At 42.2% G+C, this 16,476-nt stretch overlaps 1 protein-coding gene across 9 annotated transcripts in view; it reads left to right on the plus strand.

Annotated features, from left to right (window-relative positions):
• Window positions 1-12,977, plus strand: part of TP63 (tumor protein p63) — a 218,115-nt gene extending 205,138 nt beyond the window's left edge. For all 9 annotated transcript variants that reach the window (XM_077880066.1, XM_077880065.1, XM_077880067.1 and 6 more), the window contains 4 exons: window positions 3,140-3,297; window positions 5,461-5,605; window positions 6,920-7,013; window positions 10,325-12,977. In XM_077880066.1, the coding sequence (XP_077736192.1) occupies window positions 3,140-3,297; window positions 5,461-5,605; window positions 6,920-7,013; window positions 10,325-10,621 (694 nt within the window). In that variant the 3' untranslated portion in view covers window positions 10,622-12,977. The remainder of the gene's footprint in view (window positions 1-3,139; window positions 3,298-5,460; window positions 5,606-6,919; window positions 7,014-10,324) is intronic.
• The last annotated feature ends 3,499 nt before the right edge of the window (window positions 12,978-16,476 follow it).

The raw sequence follows: 16,476 nt of genomic DNA on the forward strand, positions 1-16,476 counted from the left end.
ATTAATTTGTGTAAGTTAGAACCTAAACATCTAAACCTGGATGTTTTGGTTGACTCCAGAATTCATGTTCCTTCTTTGTTCATCTGTGGTTTTTGAGCTAACTTCCTAAACTAGTTAAAGCTGCTCATAATAGTGACCTAATAAAATGGTAAAAAATAAAGACCCACAAAAACAAAACAGAGAAGGGATGTTTAGGATTTGGAAGAAGGAGGGCAGCCCCAGTGGCTCAGCGGTTTGGTGCCGCCTTCAGCCCAGGGTGGGATCCTGGAGACCTAAGATTGAGTCCCATGTCGGGCTCCCTGCATGGAGCCTGCTTCTCCCTCTACCTGTGTCTCTGCCTCTTTCTCTCACTCTATGTCTCTCATGAATGAATAAATAAAACCTTAAAAAATATTAAAAATGATTTGGAAGAAGGAATGTATTATAATAAAGAGTCCGGGAAAATGCAAAGCTTTCAAACATATTTTTATTTTCCTAATGATGGACATCAGTGGTTCAAGCAGTGCTTCCATTAGCTCTTGATTGCATTTGACTGATTTTGGGGAATGAGAGAGAAAGAGGTCCCTTTAGGTTATAGAAGACCAACCTGTCTCTGGTGTCTGAATACCCTGGCATCTTAGGTACTTTGTTGTGGGCAAAGAGAAGAAGTACCTGGCAAAGCAACTCTTGGCTGCCTTATCCCGTGCTTTTCCGTACTTCTCTAAGACCATTTGGATTTACAAATGTTCCTCAGTATATCCAAAGTGCTGACTCTTAATGCAAGGCTTCCATGCAGGGATTGAGTGGATTCAATGATAGTTGGGGAGGCTGCCTTCGCTATAGCCCTTGCCCCAACTATACATTGGTCATCTACATTCCTCTTACCACTTCACCCATTTGTTAAAAAAAAATTATTTATTTATTCACGAGAGACACAGAAAGAGAGGCAGAGACACAGGCAGAGAGGGAGGAGAAGCAGGCTCCATGCAAGGAGCCTGATGCGGGACTTGATCCCAGGAATACAGGATCATGCCCTGAGCCAAAGGCAGACGCTCAACCGCTGAACCACCCAGGTGTCCCATGTCTCGATTCTGTAACTCACTGCACACTACTGTCTTATTTCTGGGAAGTTGCCATAGAATAAAAGAAAGAAAGTCTTGGACTAGGAGCCAAGAGACCTTTCAACTCATCATTTACTAGTATGGATTTATGTACATTTGTTTTTAGGACCTTATGTTTTACACCTATGTAAAACAGATGTAATAATTGCTGTTCATCTCTGCCCGCCACACTATGTTCTCCTCCATAGGGATGTGGCAATCACTCAGAAAATGGATAAAGGAGAACTTAGTAATCTGAAGTGTCTTGAGCTGGGAGGACTTACTATATAAACACCTGTTTATATGATATGGACCTATAATTTTGTGAGTTCTTAAAAAAAGTCTAAAGAGAAAAATCAATGCCCTCCTACCTTAAAATCAGTAATTGTAAAATGCAGCTGAATTGTTAATTGTACATCAACTGTCATACTTATTTATGCAAATGTGTACGCAGCATATTGTTTGAATTCCTCTAGCTGTGGCTCTCCAGTGATAAGGAATGGAGCCTTCCCTGTTTTGTGTAATTATGGAGAATGCAGAGCGGCAGCTTCAAAGCCCAAGTGTAGTCCTATTGTAGCCTTCAAATGCTAGAGCCACCTTTTATTATTCTTTCAGACATTACTATATTACGTTTGTCTGGAACCTGGGTCCATTTAAACAGCCCTCAAAATTTTGTATTTTATAGATCTGTAATAAAACTCAGAAAACTTTATTTTTCCTCTGTCCACTACTACAAATATGGCTGCAGAGAGGAAAGATACAGAAAATAATGCATTTTATTGGACGATTGTAAAAGGGGGGAATGTTTCTCACCATGAGTTAGAAACAGGCTCAAGCCCAGTCTTCATTCTGTGGTCACAGCAATTATTCACTACAAATTCCATATAGTCTATAAAGTTCTTCATCTTCTCCTTTCCAGTTCTCTTGATACCCTACAAGGTAGGTTGGATTGTTATCCCCATGTACCCACTAGTCTATGAACATCTCACAGATGGGACTGTTTCCTACCAGCTTTTCTACTTTCTACCTCTAACATCCAGCTCTATATGTATTTAGTTCATATGGCTTTCCTGTGAGAAAACAAATGCAAAGATGTTTCGTGGCCCACCCAGGGAACAATGGTTTCTAATATCTGCTAGAGAGAGTCTTAAACTTTGATTTTCTAATGCTCTCTCCTACTATGATTATAGTAGAAATTACTGGTTCTACAATCAGAGGAAAAGTGAGGGATAGAAGTTGAGTAGGGAATATTGTATGTAATATAATGCATCATATGACCAACCAATCCCAGTAAATTTCCAAATTGAAGTTATGCTGAACAGATTTTTTTTTTCCCTTTGTCTCCCAGGAGACTTGTCAAAAGTCAATAGAATAGTTGTCTGGGCTCCAGGCTTCTCCTGTGTGGAGAGGCTGTTGGCCTCCCCGTGGGTTCTCTCGTGGCCTGTGAACATCTAAGCTGAGAAAGCACGTTTCTGCAATGGGGCCCTCCGTGTGACAGCTGGTTGTGCTGCCAAAATTCCTCGTGTGATTGGCTTTGCCCTTATTTTTTGCCTCTTCCAAATGGCCCAGGGGGCTGCAAATGAAAGGGCCTCAGCTGCAGTTTGAAATTGGCATCTGCATGTCTTTCATAAGCCTGTGGGTCTTCACCAAGTTCTTTTCCCTTATTGATTTTCAAGCTTGTTTGACTTGCAGGGCAAGAGAGGAGAAAGGGATGGAGGAAAAAAAATAGAGAGGCAGAAACAAGATGCAATTACACCCCCCCCCCCTCCAAAAAAAAAACAAGAGATTCTTTAGGAAAACATTCAACTTTGTACTCCATACATGCAGGAAAAAAAAAATATGATTTGATGATAGCCTTGCAATCCCTTTCTCATTAAAAAGAAAAAATAAATACGTTCTCAGGTGGAGACACAAATAACTTCTTGTGGTAGGGCTCTGAGGAGTATTTTTGCAAGCGTATAGAGTTCAAGGCCCAGCTTCATCTGAGGCCTGTGGAGTCTGACCAGTCCCACCTCATCAGTGTCACACGCTCACCATCCTTCCCGTGTCTGTGTTCCTAGGACCTCGATGCAGTCTCAGTCTACGTACGGCAACAGCTCCCCACCTCTGAACAAAATGAACAGCATGAACAAGCTGCCGTCCGTGAGCCAGCTGATCAACCCGCAGCAGCGCAACGCGCTCACTCCCACCACCATCCCCGACGGCATGGGAGCCAACAGTAAGAGCGCCTCCCTTTTGCTGCTCCTTGGGGGTCCTGGGGGCTGGCGCCGGGGAAGACCCTGCTCCGGGTTGGGGGACAGGCTTGCTCCTGGGCCCAGGAGGGGCGCAGTGGGACAGAGCAGATCACAGCCAAGGGGCGTGAGTTTCTCACAAGGAACATTCTGTTACTTTTGAAGTGTGCAATTCGTGACAAAGCACAGAGGTAGAGGTAGAGGAGGGAAGAGGATCCGTGTGACAGCCACGGTCTACTTTCTGTCAACCTGGACAGGGGCCCACCGGCTCCCTCCTTTGAGAAAGCAAAAAGGGGGTACACCCAGCAGGTGGGAGGCTGCATGGTGTGGTAGGCCTCAGAGTCCAGAGCCATAGACGGCAGTCTGGACTCCGTGGCAGTATGAGCTGTGCGATGGTGGGCAGTGGGCAGTGGGCAGGTCCCCTCTGTGCTCTCCTGCTCCGTTTCCCTTCACAAGATTACCGCGCTGCACGTTGAACATCTTACGGTTCTGTGTCCCTGTGATCTTGGCCTTCTCAGCTTGTCTGCTCCGCCCGCATACAGTCAGTTAGGAGCTGGCCTAGAGGAGGGCATCCCCCTTTCACTTATTCACGCGCAGATTCCTCGCATCAACTAAGCATAAGAGGCTACTGTGAGAATCGGGCCTCCAGATGGATGACGATTGCTGTATAGCTTTGCTGTAAATAGAATTAGCTTATCTGCTGGAACAAAATCTAGCAGAGTGGCTGCCCAAACTAGAGAAAGACAAAAGGAGGTAAAAGTGCAGGAGGATGTCGAAAACCCTCAGGGATGCAGAACCCAAGCACTGCCCTCAGAAAACAAGGCCTCGGTCTTGTCCTTTGAAATCCTTGATTATTCTGATCAAGCCTTTTAACGTGCATTTCAGTATTGTCTCGAAGAGACTAAGGGGTCTTGTTTTTGTTTTAAGAAGTTAGGGAAGCAGGATTGTGACACTATGGTCTGATGGCAAACATTCAGATTCACATGAGATAGAGTGTATGCGGTACAGTTGCCTGGTCTGGCAACAAAGACTTGAGAGCCAGACTGCTCTCTGACTAGTGATCAATGCATCCTAAGGCTCAAATCCTCACCCTTTGACAGGCCTGTTGCTTTGATAGTAAAAGGAAAAAGCACCATGTGTGTTTTTACTTTATTTTCTTCCTTGTGACATCTTAGAGTCCTCTTGTTCCTTCACATTTGTGTAACTTACAGTTTGCCTGCTTCTCCTCATTGACACTTCACAATTTGTCTTTGATATCCGTCAGCAAAGTCAGAGGGAAAACTGATGAGATGCGATAATCCCATGCTCCCAACAGGCTGGCCTATTAGTGGCAGAGGCCTTTCCTCTTTGGCATATGAGTATTTGCTAAAATAAAAGCAAATTGCATTAACCTTTTTGTAGATATGTACCTTTGCTCTTTTGTTGACCCAAAGACAAAATTTGTTTTGTAAATATTATCAGTAGTAAGCTTTTCTTCTCGATAGGTAAATGTTTCCAGTTCGTAGTTTAGTAAAAAACCAATCCATGTTGCTGTGTCCCTGACTACAATTCAGAAATGGGCCATAAGAAAGAGCTGGAATCTTTCATTTCATCCCTCCTTATTAGGCCTATGGTTCCTGAATATTGCAAAAAATCCTCCTGTCCCCAGACAAATATTCTAGATGTCACTCTCTCATTCACAGATCTCCACGTGCGTTCACTGCACCTCAGTTTACCGAGCATATGATCTGTGCCAGGCACTGTGCTAGAGTTTGTGGGGATCGGAGAAGTGTACAAGGTTTAATCTCCGTGCTTGAGGAATTAGCCCAATGAGAGAGACAGAGATATAGCCCATGAAGGCAAATGCAAAGAGGAATATGTTAACATCAGGAGTAATGAGCAGTTAGAGCAATAGAAGCAGGGAGAGAAGCAGGGGGAGATTGTCCCAAGAGAACATGCAAAGGTCGCAAAGTGTGGAATTAGTCTGGAGTTTGGTGACTGTTCTGTTGGATGAGAGGTAGGGTGAGTGACGGGGTGCAATGAGAGAGAAGGCGGAACAGGAAGGCTGGTGAATGAGGCCCTTGGTAACGTTAAACCAGGCAAGATGGACCACTGGGAAGCTGGTGCTGATGACGGCAGTAACCCTCTCTGTTCCTCCTGCTTCTGTTCAGTTCCTATGATGGGCACCCACATGCCAATGGCTGGAGACATGAATGGACTCAGCCCCACCCAGGCCCTCCCTCCCCCACTCTCCATGCCATCCACCTCCCACTGCACTCCCCCACCTCCGTACCCCACAGATTGCAGCCTTGTCAGGTGAGTCCACGACATGTGCCCTTGGGGGCCTGGCCTAAGCAACTCTGGGTGGCGGAGGGTGGACACTGTCAGAGCTCATGATGCAGTTGGGAGAAAAGAAAACAGCCCTTCCCATGGTGGAAGTTCAGCACTGCTACCTCTGATCTGTGGAGCGGTCAGCGGTGTTTGAGGAAAACACTGTGATCCTCATGGGAAAAAAAGTGAAAATGCGAGTTGATAGGCATATCATTTTTCATGCCTGTTTCCCCCATCTTCACTTACCCCATCCTCCTCCCTCAGAGTGTTACATGGTCAGTATGGCCTTCAAATTGGTGCTCAGGGCTGGGGTTCCCAGAAGGGCAGTAAACTTGCTATCTTGCTCCCTTTCCCGTTCTCCAGGACTCATAGCTCTCAGCCACCGTGGCCTCGTGACATGGGAAGGGGATGTGCATAAACAAGTTCTAGTGTTTGCAAAAACCACGGGGACTTTCAAGAGCCTGATGGCCGCTGCTGCTTTGCCATAGGCCAAGTAGGCACGCTCCAGGCAGGGGGGTTCACACAGCCAGAAGAAAGAAATACAGGAAGCCTGGGAGATCTTTTCCCACAGAGGCAAGAGCGGGTGCCACATCTCACGCCTAGTGTGCATCGCCTGCCCCTGCTTCGTGTGCAGAATGATCCTTTCATTGGGCTGCTGGAACAATGTGTGTTGATCCCCGTGTGACTGATGCAGCCGTACACGGCAGCATCAGTCAGAGAGATGGCAAAGCGCATGGCTTGTGCCGCCCAGCCTGGGGCTCTGTGATGGTGCCAGCTCCTAAAAGGAGGGGTCTGGATTCTGCGTAGGACCTAAATCAGAAAGCACTAACGACTTCATACCATAGTGGCCTCCAGTGTTTCTTAGCCATGTGGACCATTCTCAGGAACCCCCAATGCAAAGCAATTCAAGTACAGGTGCTCTTTTGGAAGTGAAGAGGCAGGAGGCAAGAGCGCTGGGAACCTGACCACTGGACTCCTTCCTTTCACCCCCTGCAATGGCTCCTAAGGCACTTACCCGTTTAAACCCCTAAAATTCCACCAATCACTATTTATTTGGAAATCGCTGCTCTGCACGAATCCTTGTAGTTGATTTTGATATCTATAGACCTCAAGTTCAAGCCACTAACCATCCCCAAACCTCCAATCCAAGGCCCACATAAGATTTATCTCATCTGCCCCTAGTCTCTCCTGTAGGGCATCCCAGGGCAAAATGTTGGGTTTTTCCTTTATCTCGCCAATGCAGTTGGGGTGAACTTTCTTTTTCTGTTTCCTCCTTCCTCTTCCCTCCTCCCTCTGCAGTTTCTTAGCGAGGTTGGGCTGTTCATCATGTCTGGACTATTTCACGACCCAGGGGCTGACCACCATCTATCAGATTGAGCATTACTCCATGGATGTAAGTAATTGTTAGACTTTTCTCTTGAGTTTTATTTCTTCCTTTTCTCCCTCTGGTGACATCCACCCAGTAGTTCAGTTCCCCCTGGTTTTAACATTTGTTTTTAATCATACCCTCAATCTTCAATTTTGGTGGAAACCATGACCAGATTAGAAAGATTCCCAGGCCTCAACCTACATACATGAGGAGCATAGCAACCAGTCCCTCTGCTCGGCAGGTCAGCCAACACTTGTCTGTTGCATGAATGCTCTATTCAGAGTGGGAAAGAGGAAATCCAGTTCCCGCCTCCATGAAATTTATAACCTCTGAAGAACTCAGAGAACTTTTTAGATGGTTCTCATTAATCTGTGTGAGACTAGAAGGAAGCAAGTGATAGTATTCTCACTTTAAAACATGGAGAGACCACAGCAGAATTATTCACATGAGTTGAGGACAGAACCGGAATAGAGCCCTCAAGTGGAAGCTTCTGGTCTTTAACTCTATTAACTGGCTTCTTCTACCTTTCTTTAAAGTCAGACCTTAAGGAGGATTCAGCTATTCCTCTCAGAACCATGTGTTCATTTATTTTCAATTCTATCAGAAGAGGGCCAAGTCATCCCTGACCATTGAGCAAGATCACTGGTCGTGGTTCAAGTCCCATCCATGCTTTTTAGTAATAATGAGACCTTGGGGTTATCCTTTTGCCTGACTCAGCCTCAGTTTATCAAATTGGGCTCAGTATCACTCCCTCTGGCTTTGATGTGCTTGGTCTTTTGGAGCAAGCTGGAGAGAAGGGAACTTTTTCTTCCTTCCTTCACCGCTTCTTGAACTGCTCACATGGGAGCTTGTATTGTTCTGGTTTATAGCAATCTGATTTTCCTTCCAGGCTGCTCTTCATGCTGCTCTCTTTGGGGTTTACTATCCTCTTTTCCAGCTTCCAGAGGGCCCTTTGGACTGGTGGAAGAAGATACTGTCTGCCTCTGCTGCTGCTTCTCTAGTTGGGATCTCTTCTTTCCCCTCCTTGAGCACCGATGCTAGAGATGCCCCTGCAGCATGAGAATGCCCCAGCCCCATGATGACAAGTATATGCCATACTGCCCCTATGCCCTCCTCCCCCCGCCCCCAAAATCACCCTGGCTGCTGCTCCTGATGGAATAAATTATAAGTGAAAACTATAGAGAAAACCTTAAGAGTAAGTTTCAGGAGGTTTCAGTTTACAATAATTTCCATCCATTGAATAGAACAGAGTTGCCCTGTGCTTGACAGTCCTACATGATAGAACAGGGAATTTATCCCTTCCCTATATTTTTAGAATTATGCCTTCCATTTGCTGACTGTCCCCACTGGGGGTATGTCAGGATGCTCCCTTGGCTATTAGGATCTGGAGATGTCCTCCATAAGTCCCCCTCTGCTGGTGTTGGCTAGGTCTTGTGCCAGGGTCTGGGCCACAGCTTCCTCACCTGTCAGTTATAAGTTCAGATCTATCCAGAGAATCATGCAGCTAGATGAAGGGCAGTTTACAGAGTTCTGGACTTATTGAGAGTTTCAGAAGCATAGTTATGCTTCCTTATCTATGTGGGGATTGCCTTCTTTATAGTGTATTCTTCTCCTAGCATGGAAATCGGAGGACCCAAACTACGGACATCCAAACTGGGAAATAACTGGGAGGCTGTCTTATTTCTGCATCCTTGCCTCAGCTTCTTCCCTCTCATTACTGGAAATAGAAACCTCTTTTCCAGCTTGTCTCTCAACACCTGTCTGAGTTATTTGGCATCCCTTCCTGGAAAAAAAGAATGTGGTTAAATTGGGGAGTTTTCATGAGTATCCCCTCTAGGATGCTGGGATGGGTTAATAACAATTTAATATAGTAATGCAAGTGGTTAAGCTTTTGATCATGTGCTTTATAATATGCAAAATACTTTCACATCCGTATTTACATCCAAGCCCATAATATGCGTTGACCATAGAAGAAATTCCCTTTTACCAAGGAAGAAACTGAAGCCAGAAGGGAAAAATGACAGGAAGAAAGTCTGAGCCAGTCAGTGATAGAATTAGGACCTCTGTCAAGGTTTTCTTCCTGCAAGCACAGTGTTCTTTCTGCCCACCATGCTGCTTCATAAAAGACGTGAGCCATTGCCCAAGCAAGTTCATGAAGAGAAGGCAGATAAATGTGACCAATGTCACCAAGTTAGTTAAGATCAAGCATATTTGTAATGTCTTCTACTCCCATTCCTAGAATGTGGACACATACCTGCATTTGGATGCCCTGATTTATACAAACACCAAGCGGCCTTCTGGCCGTTAGGGCAGTGGTAGGCTCAGAGGCTGTCCTGAATCCCCAAATTGTTTACTTTAATCGTGTAACTTTAGACTTGGTCGACCGCTCTGACCTTCAGCTTTTGGATCTATAAAACAGGTGCAAGGGTATCTGCCACTAATCTGAGCATTAAATGAGATCATGAATGTCAAATAATTAGTTAAGTGCCTGGCATTTAGAAAGTGTTCATTACCTGTTAGAGATCTATTTTTTAAAGATTTTATTTATTCATGAGAGACATGGGGGGTGGGGTGGGGAGAGAGGCAGAGACACAGGCAGAGGGAGAAGCAGGCTGCATGCAGGGACCCCAATGTGGGACTCGATCCCGGGTCTCCAGGATCACGCCCTGGGCTGAAGGCGGCGCTAAACCGCTGAGCCACCCGAGCTGCTCCCTGTTAGAAATCTTTCATTCTCATCTACTCATTGAGTGGTGGCAATGATCCGTTAACATCCCTTCTAGTGATTAGAGCCAGGTAGATTTTTTAAAACATTTTATTTATTTATTCATGAGAGACAGAGAGAGAGAGGGAGAGACACAGAGAGAGAGGCAGAGACCCAGGCAGAGGGAGAAGCAGGCTCCATGCAGGGAGCCGGACGTGGAACTCGATCCCAGGTCTCCAGGATCATGCCCTAAGCTGAAGGTGCCACTAAGCCACCAGGGTTGCCCCAGAGCCAGGTAGATTTAAGAGTCAGAAGCTACTCTTATTTTATGTTTTCGTTTTAGGATTTTTGCCCTCTGATCTAACTACTAACCCTGATTTACCAGCAAAGAACCTGAGACCAGGGGAGAGTAAGTGGAGTGTTATCCACAGACAGAGATGGCACCTGAAGGCTGTACCTTTTGCTTAGTTATATATAATGCCAAAGACTATTGAGAACCAGTTACATTTTCCAAAGTAGAATCAATAAATCCAGGTCAATTCGATCTGACACTGGGAATGACAAAATGATGTTGACTCAGTGTCCGCTTGTCCCTTTGTCCTAATCCTCCCCGATTCCCTTCCCTATTGCACAGGATTTGGCAAGCCTAAAAATCCCTGAGCAATTTCGCCACGCCATCTGGAAGGGCATCCTGGACCACAGGCAGCTCCACGACTTCTCCTCCCCTCCCCACCTCCTGCGGACCCCGAGTGGCGCCTCTACAGTCAGCGTGGGCTCCAGCGAGACCCGGGGCGAGCGCGTTATAGACGCCGTGCGCTTCACCTTGCGCCAGACCATCTCCTTCCCACCCCGTGATGAGTGGAACGACTTCAACTTTGACATGGATGCTCGTCGCAACAAGCAACAGCGCATCAAGGAAGAGGGAGAGTGAGCACCAGGGTGTGAACTCTTCCCATCCTCTCCCCGTCTGTCTGCCTCCCTACAGGGCGCTAGTACTTGACCTTCGAAGCATTTTCCCTAGCTCCTCTTCTTCCTCTTCTCAGTCTGCCTCCTTAAGGGAGGAAGAAGTAAGAGGCTCTCTTTGATCTAATGTCCAGCCTGGCATCTGATTCTGGTTCTGGCTTTAAGCCTTCAAATCTATTGCTTGCAGGACTGAAGTTGTCATGTGTAGGTGGAAGTGAGCAAAAGAGCAGTGGGTGTCTCCTTAAGCTGCAAAGATTCCTCATTAACTTTTATAAAGCATTTTCACCCTTATAGTCTAAGACTATATATATAAATATATAAATATACAGTATATATTTTTGGGTGGGGGCATTGAGTATTGTTTAAATGTAATTTAAAGGAAAGGAAATGGAGTTGCACTTATCAACTTATTTTTTTTTTAATGTACTTGTTTGGATGGCTTATCTATACCCTTTCTTTCACGGGGTATCATGTATGTAATAGGTATCTACAGCTTGATGGCACACATGACTCATAAAAATGTCCCTTCTGTTCGTTTGATGCTACACAATAGCCACATCAAACTTTTGGGTTGATCAAGTAGTTTTTACATTGCGTATTTTATGGGTGAGACTGTATACATATGTATATGGTTCTCTATGCTGGCGTTTTTTTTTTTATTTTACTGGTATTGCTACTAGTGATGGTAGTTCACTTTGGGGTTATTAAAATACCTTTTGAAGCACAGCTAATATTATTTGATAAATGCTTCTTTTGAAAACCCTCCTATTATATAACATTCTGCAAGTAGAGGCTTGCTTATCTTTCTCTCTTCAAGATTTAAAACAAGAGTAGTGAAATTCTAAAATTATTAGACCAGTTTTCCTGTGGCATCAGTTGGATCACTCTATCATTTTTCATTTTTGATCAATAAGAGTTTGACTTTGTTGGAAAATAACTGTGAGAATCGAGTTTCCCGTCCATCTCTCTTCTGGACTGTCATAGACATAAAAATGTCCCCACAGATCAGGGAATAAGCCTTCCAATGGAGGTGATGCTTGAACCACATAAATGGAGAGTTATCTTCAGACTTTGGGAAAATGTGTGACAATATTCCTATAGATCTTTCAGAAAGATGCTTTTTTTCCCCCAAAACTCTAAAACAAATATTTTGTACATATACCAATGAAATCTAAAATCCTTCTGTGCATTCTGGTAAAGGGCTATGATTGCACATAAGCTTCCACTTTTGTTTTAAAGTGCAAAGGGGCTAACATTGCTCAAAAGGATAATGTATGAGTTTCATCTGAAAAGTGTATATATATTTTGTGTGTGAAATTGCATACTTTGTGTTTCAGTTTTAATTTTCTTCTTGGGATAGTGGGTTTTCCAGAACCACAGCTGAAACTTTTTTTTATTATTATTATTGTTTTTATATTTTCAGGGAAACACCATTTGGTAAGACTATGATGTCAAATAAAAAAAAGGCTATAAACTGTAAGATAGGGGGAAGGAAAGTTGTTTTTTATTATTATTTTTATTTTGTATGTTAAGGAGAGTAAGTCCTTGATTTCAAAGTTTTATTGTGCTTAAATGGTAAGGGGCACTGTTAATTTGTAGAAAAAAATATGCAACTTTGAAAACCTACTAAGAGGGGGAATGAAAACTGTGCCTTGGCAATACGTGGGGGGTCAGATGGCTTCCCCTACTGTCTTGAGGGTTTGAACAAACCTAGGACTTCTTCTGAGATATTTCAGCACTGTTCAAGTAGCACTAGGGACTCAGAAGTTCCTGTACTGTATCTTATGTGTTTGGCACTAGCCAAAGCTAAGCACAACTACTGGCCTCATGTCCTGGTGGCAACTTCTGCTCTTTGAGTATAGGAGTAGCTAGGAAAAGAAGAGTAGACAAGTGGAGAGTGAGCTTAGTAGAATTCTACAGGCAGAGGGCCTCAGCTCAGTGCACTCTGCTGACAAGTGGATGGGTTTTTGGTTTGAGGTGATTGGAAACTGGGAGAATAGAACTTTCTTCATTAAATCCATTTGCCTTTTGTTTTCTTGATATTCTCCTAAAATACAATATGTGGGATGTTGAATGTCAAAGGTTGTGTTTTTTTATTATTTTTATAATTGTACAAAAGTCAAATGTCAAATGTTTTATATGCTTTATTAATGTTTTGAAAATTTCTTTCTTATAGATGTGATACTTTTTTTTAAGCTTCTGTTGCTTGTCTTTTGGTATTTTGTGTAATGGCCTTTTGGTGAGCCAGAGGCAAATTATAAGCCATTTATGTTTGCCAGGACATGCAATAAAATTTAAAAATAAATAAAAATGCATTGAGAAAATGGTGTTGATGGTGTGTGTGTGTGGGGGGGTGTGGGGGTGTGGGTGTGTATCTGCATCTGTCAGTCCATCTGTCTGTTCCTTGGTTTTGTTTTTATCATTGAGAAAGAGGAAAAGGCAGTGAAAGAAACATTACAGAGGTTCAAATGTTGATGTTTCTCACTCAGACCAAATAATCATTATTTTCTTATTTTGAAAATGCCAGTCTATGAGGCAGGAAAGACTAGGAAGCAAGCTATCCTCATTTGATACATGAGATACTCCCAAATGTGATACTTTATTTCATTGGAATCAGAATCAGTTTGCTCTGGAACAGGGACTAGACTACAGATATTCCTATCATGTACTTTTAGTGACCTTCACATGGCAATGACCTCAGCAGTGTGGGGAGGGGTGCAGATTACCTGGTTGTATGTGAAAACAACACTACAGATGGTAGGCTCAGGGCACGTTCCCCTTTAAACTCAGTGTTAATATCACCTTTCAATCATATACATTCATTCAGCCAATAAAATGTCTACTATCAAAATGGTTTAATAATTTTTACTAAAGAAATGAAAAAGTTGTTCTTTTATGGGCTATAACATTAGATGGCAGGAAAACAGTTTAATACCTTAGATTTATTAAATAATATTACAGAATAGCATTGTATATAATATACAACTTAAAAATATCCATTTTTGTTTTCCTGTTTAGATGTAGAATCATATTATGAATGTATACATTCCTATAGGCAAAGCAGGTTCAGCTTAAATTAGGGGTACCAAAGGTTTCAAAATTCTTATTCCTTAAAATTTAGGTGATCCCCCAAAATGAAATGATGGATGCCATGTTTCTAGGGAAAGAAAAATAAAATGCAAAGAAAATGGTTAATTCTTGTTGTACTATTAAGGCACTTTGAACTCAATTGCAGTTTATTTTTTGAGCAGTTCTAGCCATTTATATAGATTGCCACTTCTTGGCTTTTACTGTCTCTTGAAGGTCTTCTGAAGCACAAAGAAAAAACTTTAAAAAAACATTTTAAGACTTTTTAGTGTAGTTTTTGTTTCATAGCAAAATTGAGAGGATAGTACAGAGAGATATCCCATGTGGCCTCTGACTCCACACATGCACAGCCACCCTCATTATCAGCATCCCCCACCAGAGCGGTACAATTGAGGAATCTGCATTGACCCATCATTATCACCCAAAGTCCATGGGTGACATTAGGGTTCATTCTTGGTGCTGAACACTCAATGGGTTTGGACAAATATACAGTGACATGTACCCACCCTTATAGTATCACACAGAGTGGTTTCACTGCCCTGAAATTGCCCTGTACTCCGCCTATGCATCCCTCCTACCCCAAAACTCTGGCGATCCTCTTACTATCTCCATGGTTTTGTCTCTTCCAGAGTGTTCTATAGGTAGAACCACACAGCATGGAGTTTTTTCAGATGAACTTCTTTCACTTCTTCACATGCATTTAAGCTTCCTCTATGCGTTTTCATGGCTTAATAGTTCATTTCTTTTTAGTGCTGATAAAATATTTCACTGTGTGAATATACCAGTTTTTTTTATCCTTTTACTTACTGAAAGACACCCTGGTTGCTTCCAAGTTTTGACAATTATAAATAAAGTCTCTATAAAGTCTCTACATCATCCATTTTTTCCCAATTACCTCTGATACACACCTACCTTCAGCATCTGTCCACTCGTGAAACATCTGGGGTAAATTTTGGTGCTTGGGAATGATTAAAGAATATGGTCTTGTGTCATTTTAGAAAAACAGGATGGTCAAGTTCTTGTCCCCAAAATTTACATTTAGCAAAATTCTACTTGCTGAATAATTAACTGTCACGCTAATAGTGCAAAATAAATTCTCAACTCCTTTGGGTAATTCCAAAGAGTGAGATTGGTGGATTGCATGGTAAGAATTTGCTTAGCTTCGTAAGAAACTGCCAAACTGTCTTCTAAAGTGGTTGGACCTTTTTGACTTCCCATCAGCAATGAATGAGAGTTCCTGTTGCTTCATATCCTTGCCAGCCTTTGGGTGTGTTGGTGTTCTGGATTTTGACCATTCCAATAGATATGCAGTGGTATCTCATTGTTTTAATATGCATTTTCCTGAGGATGTATGTGGAGCATTTTTTCATATGCTTTTTTTCATAAGTATATCTCTTTCAGTGAGATGTCTGTTTTGTCTTTGGCCCTATTCTTTTTCACATTTGTTCTCTTATTGTTTTAACAATTCCAAAACTAGTTAAAAAATGAAATTTATGTCTTGCAATTATCATAGGGCCTGTGAGACTCTTTATAAATCTAAAATACAATATGAAAATCTAGTGATTTTGCTTTTTCATATCTTGAGACATTTTCTCTACCATTGTAGGAATTACTCTATTATTACTTCTCAATTCCAATGAACCAAGAAACAAAAGACTAAAATTTTTAAAAAGGGAAGAATGATGGAATTGTTCAAAATTGTGCTAATACATGGTATCCACTTGCTACATGTGACTCTGATCACTTGAAATGTGGCTATATAAAATTGAGATGTGCTTTAAGTGCAAAATACACATTAGATTTCAGAGACTTAGAATAAAAATAAAGAATATAAAATCGCTCACTGATAATTTTTATGTTGATTCCATGTTAAAATGTAACCCCATGGATTAAGTAAAACATATTAGTATTCATTTTATCTGTTCCCTTTTATATCTTATAAAAGATCTTATATAAGATAAGATATCTTTCCTTATATCCTTTACATTGCCCACTAGGCAATGTAAAATTATACAAATGACTTTCACTACAGCCCTATTGGACAACTGGCCTAGATCAATGATAGTAAGAAAACTAGAACAGTGGTGAGATGAATCTACTATTGCACAATTATCTAGTCGTCTTCTGTGTTGCCCAAGAGTAACACATCTTCTTTTAAGGAGGTATAGGAGTCTTTGTAATCTTCATCTTTGTAATCCACTTTTAGTTTTTCATAAGAATTCCTAATTTTTCATTTTTTCTTCATAATGGCAAAGAGATTAAAATTGACAGAGGAAGATGTTTCAAAATTGTTAATTCAGAAGATAAATATAAAGAGACTGTGCCACTTTGGACCCTGTGAAGATGGTGAAACAGATAGTCTGTGTTCAATTTCAGATTGAGTTTTCATGTGATGATCTCCTAGATGAAATTTTTCAAGCAAAAGGCTCAATGGTTGAGAAATACAGTTCTAGGGATACAAAGGATATGTGGTGCTCATATCGCTAACTATTCAGCTAGGAACATTTTGCCATGTGAATTTTGGGGACAAGAACTTGACCATCCCATCTTTCTAAAACGACATGAGATAATATTCTTTAAAAATTCCTGTGTGCCAAAATTTACCCCAGATGCTTCGCCAGTGGACAGATGCTTAAGGTAGGTGTGTATCAGAGGTAATTTGGAAAAAAAAATAGAAGATGTAGAAATAGTAACTCATCGAATTGGTCATTCCAGCTAGTGTTTATAAATGTAAAA

The sequence above is a fragment of the Canis aureus genome, chromosome 31, assembly GCF_053574225.1.
Source record: "Canis aureus isolate CA01 chromosome 31, VMU_Caureus_v.1.0, whole genome shotgun sequence".
In the NCBI taxonomy this organism is placed as follows: Eukaryota; Metazoa; Chordata; class Mammalia; order Carnivora; family Canidae; genus Canis; species Canis aureus.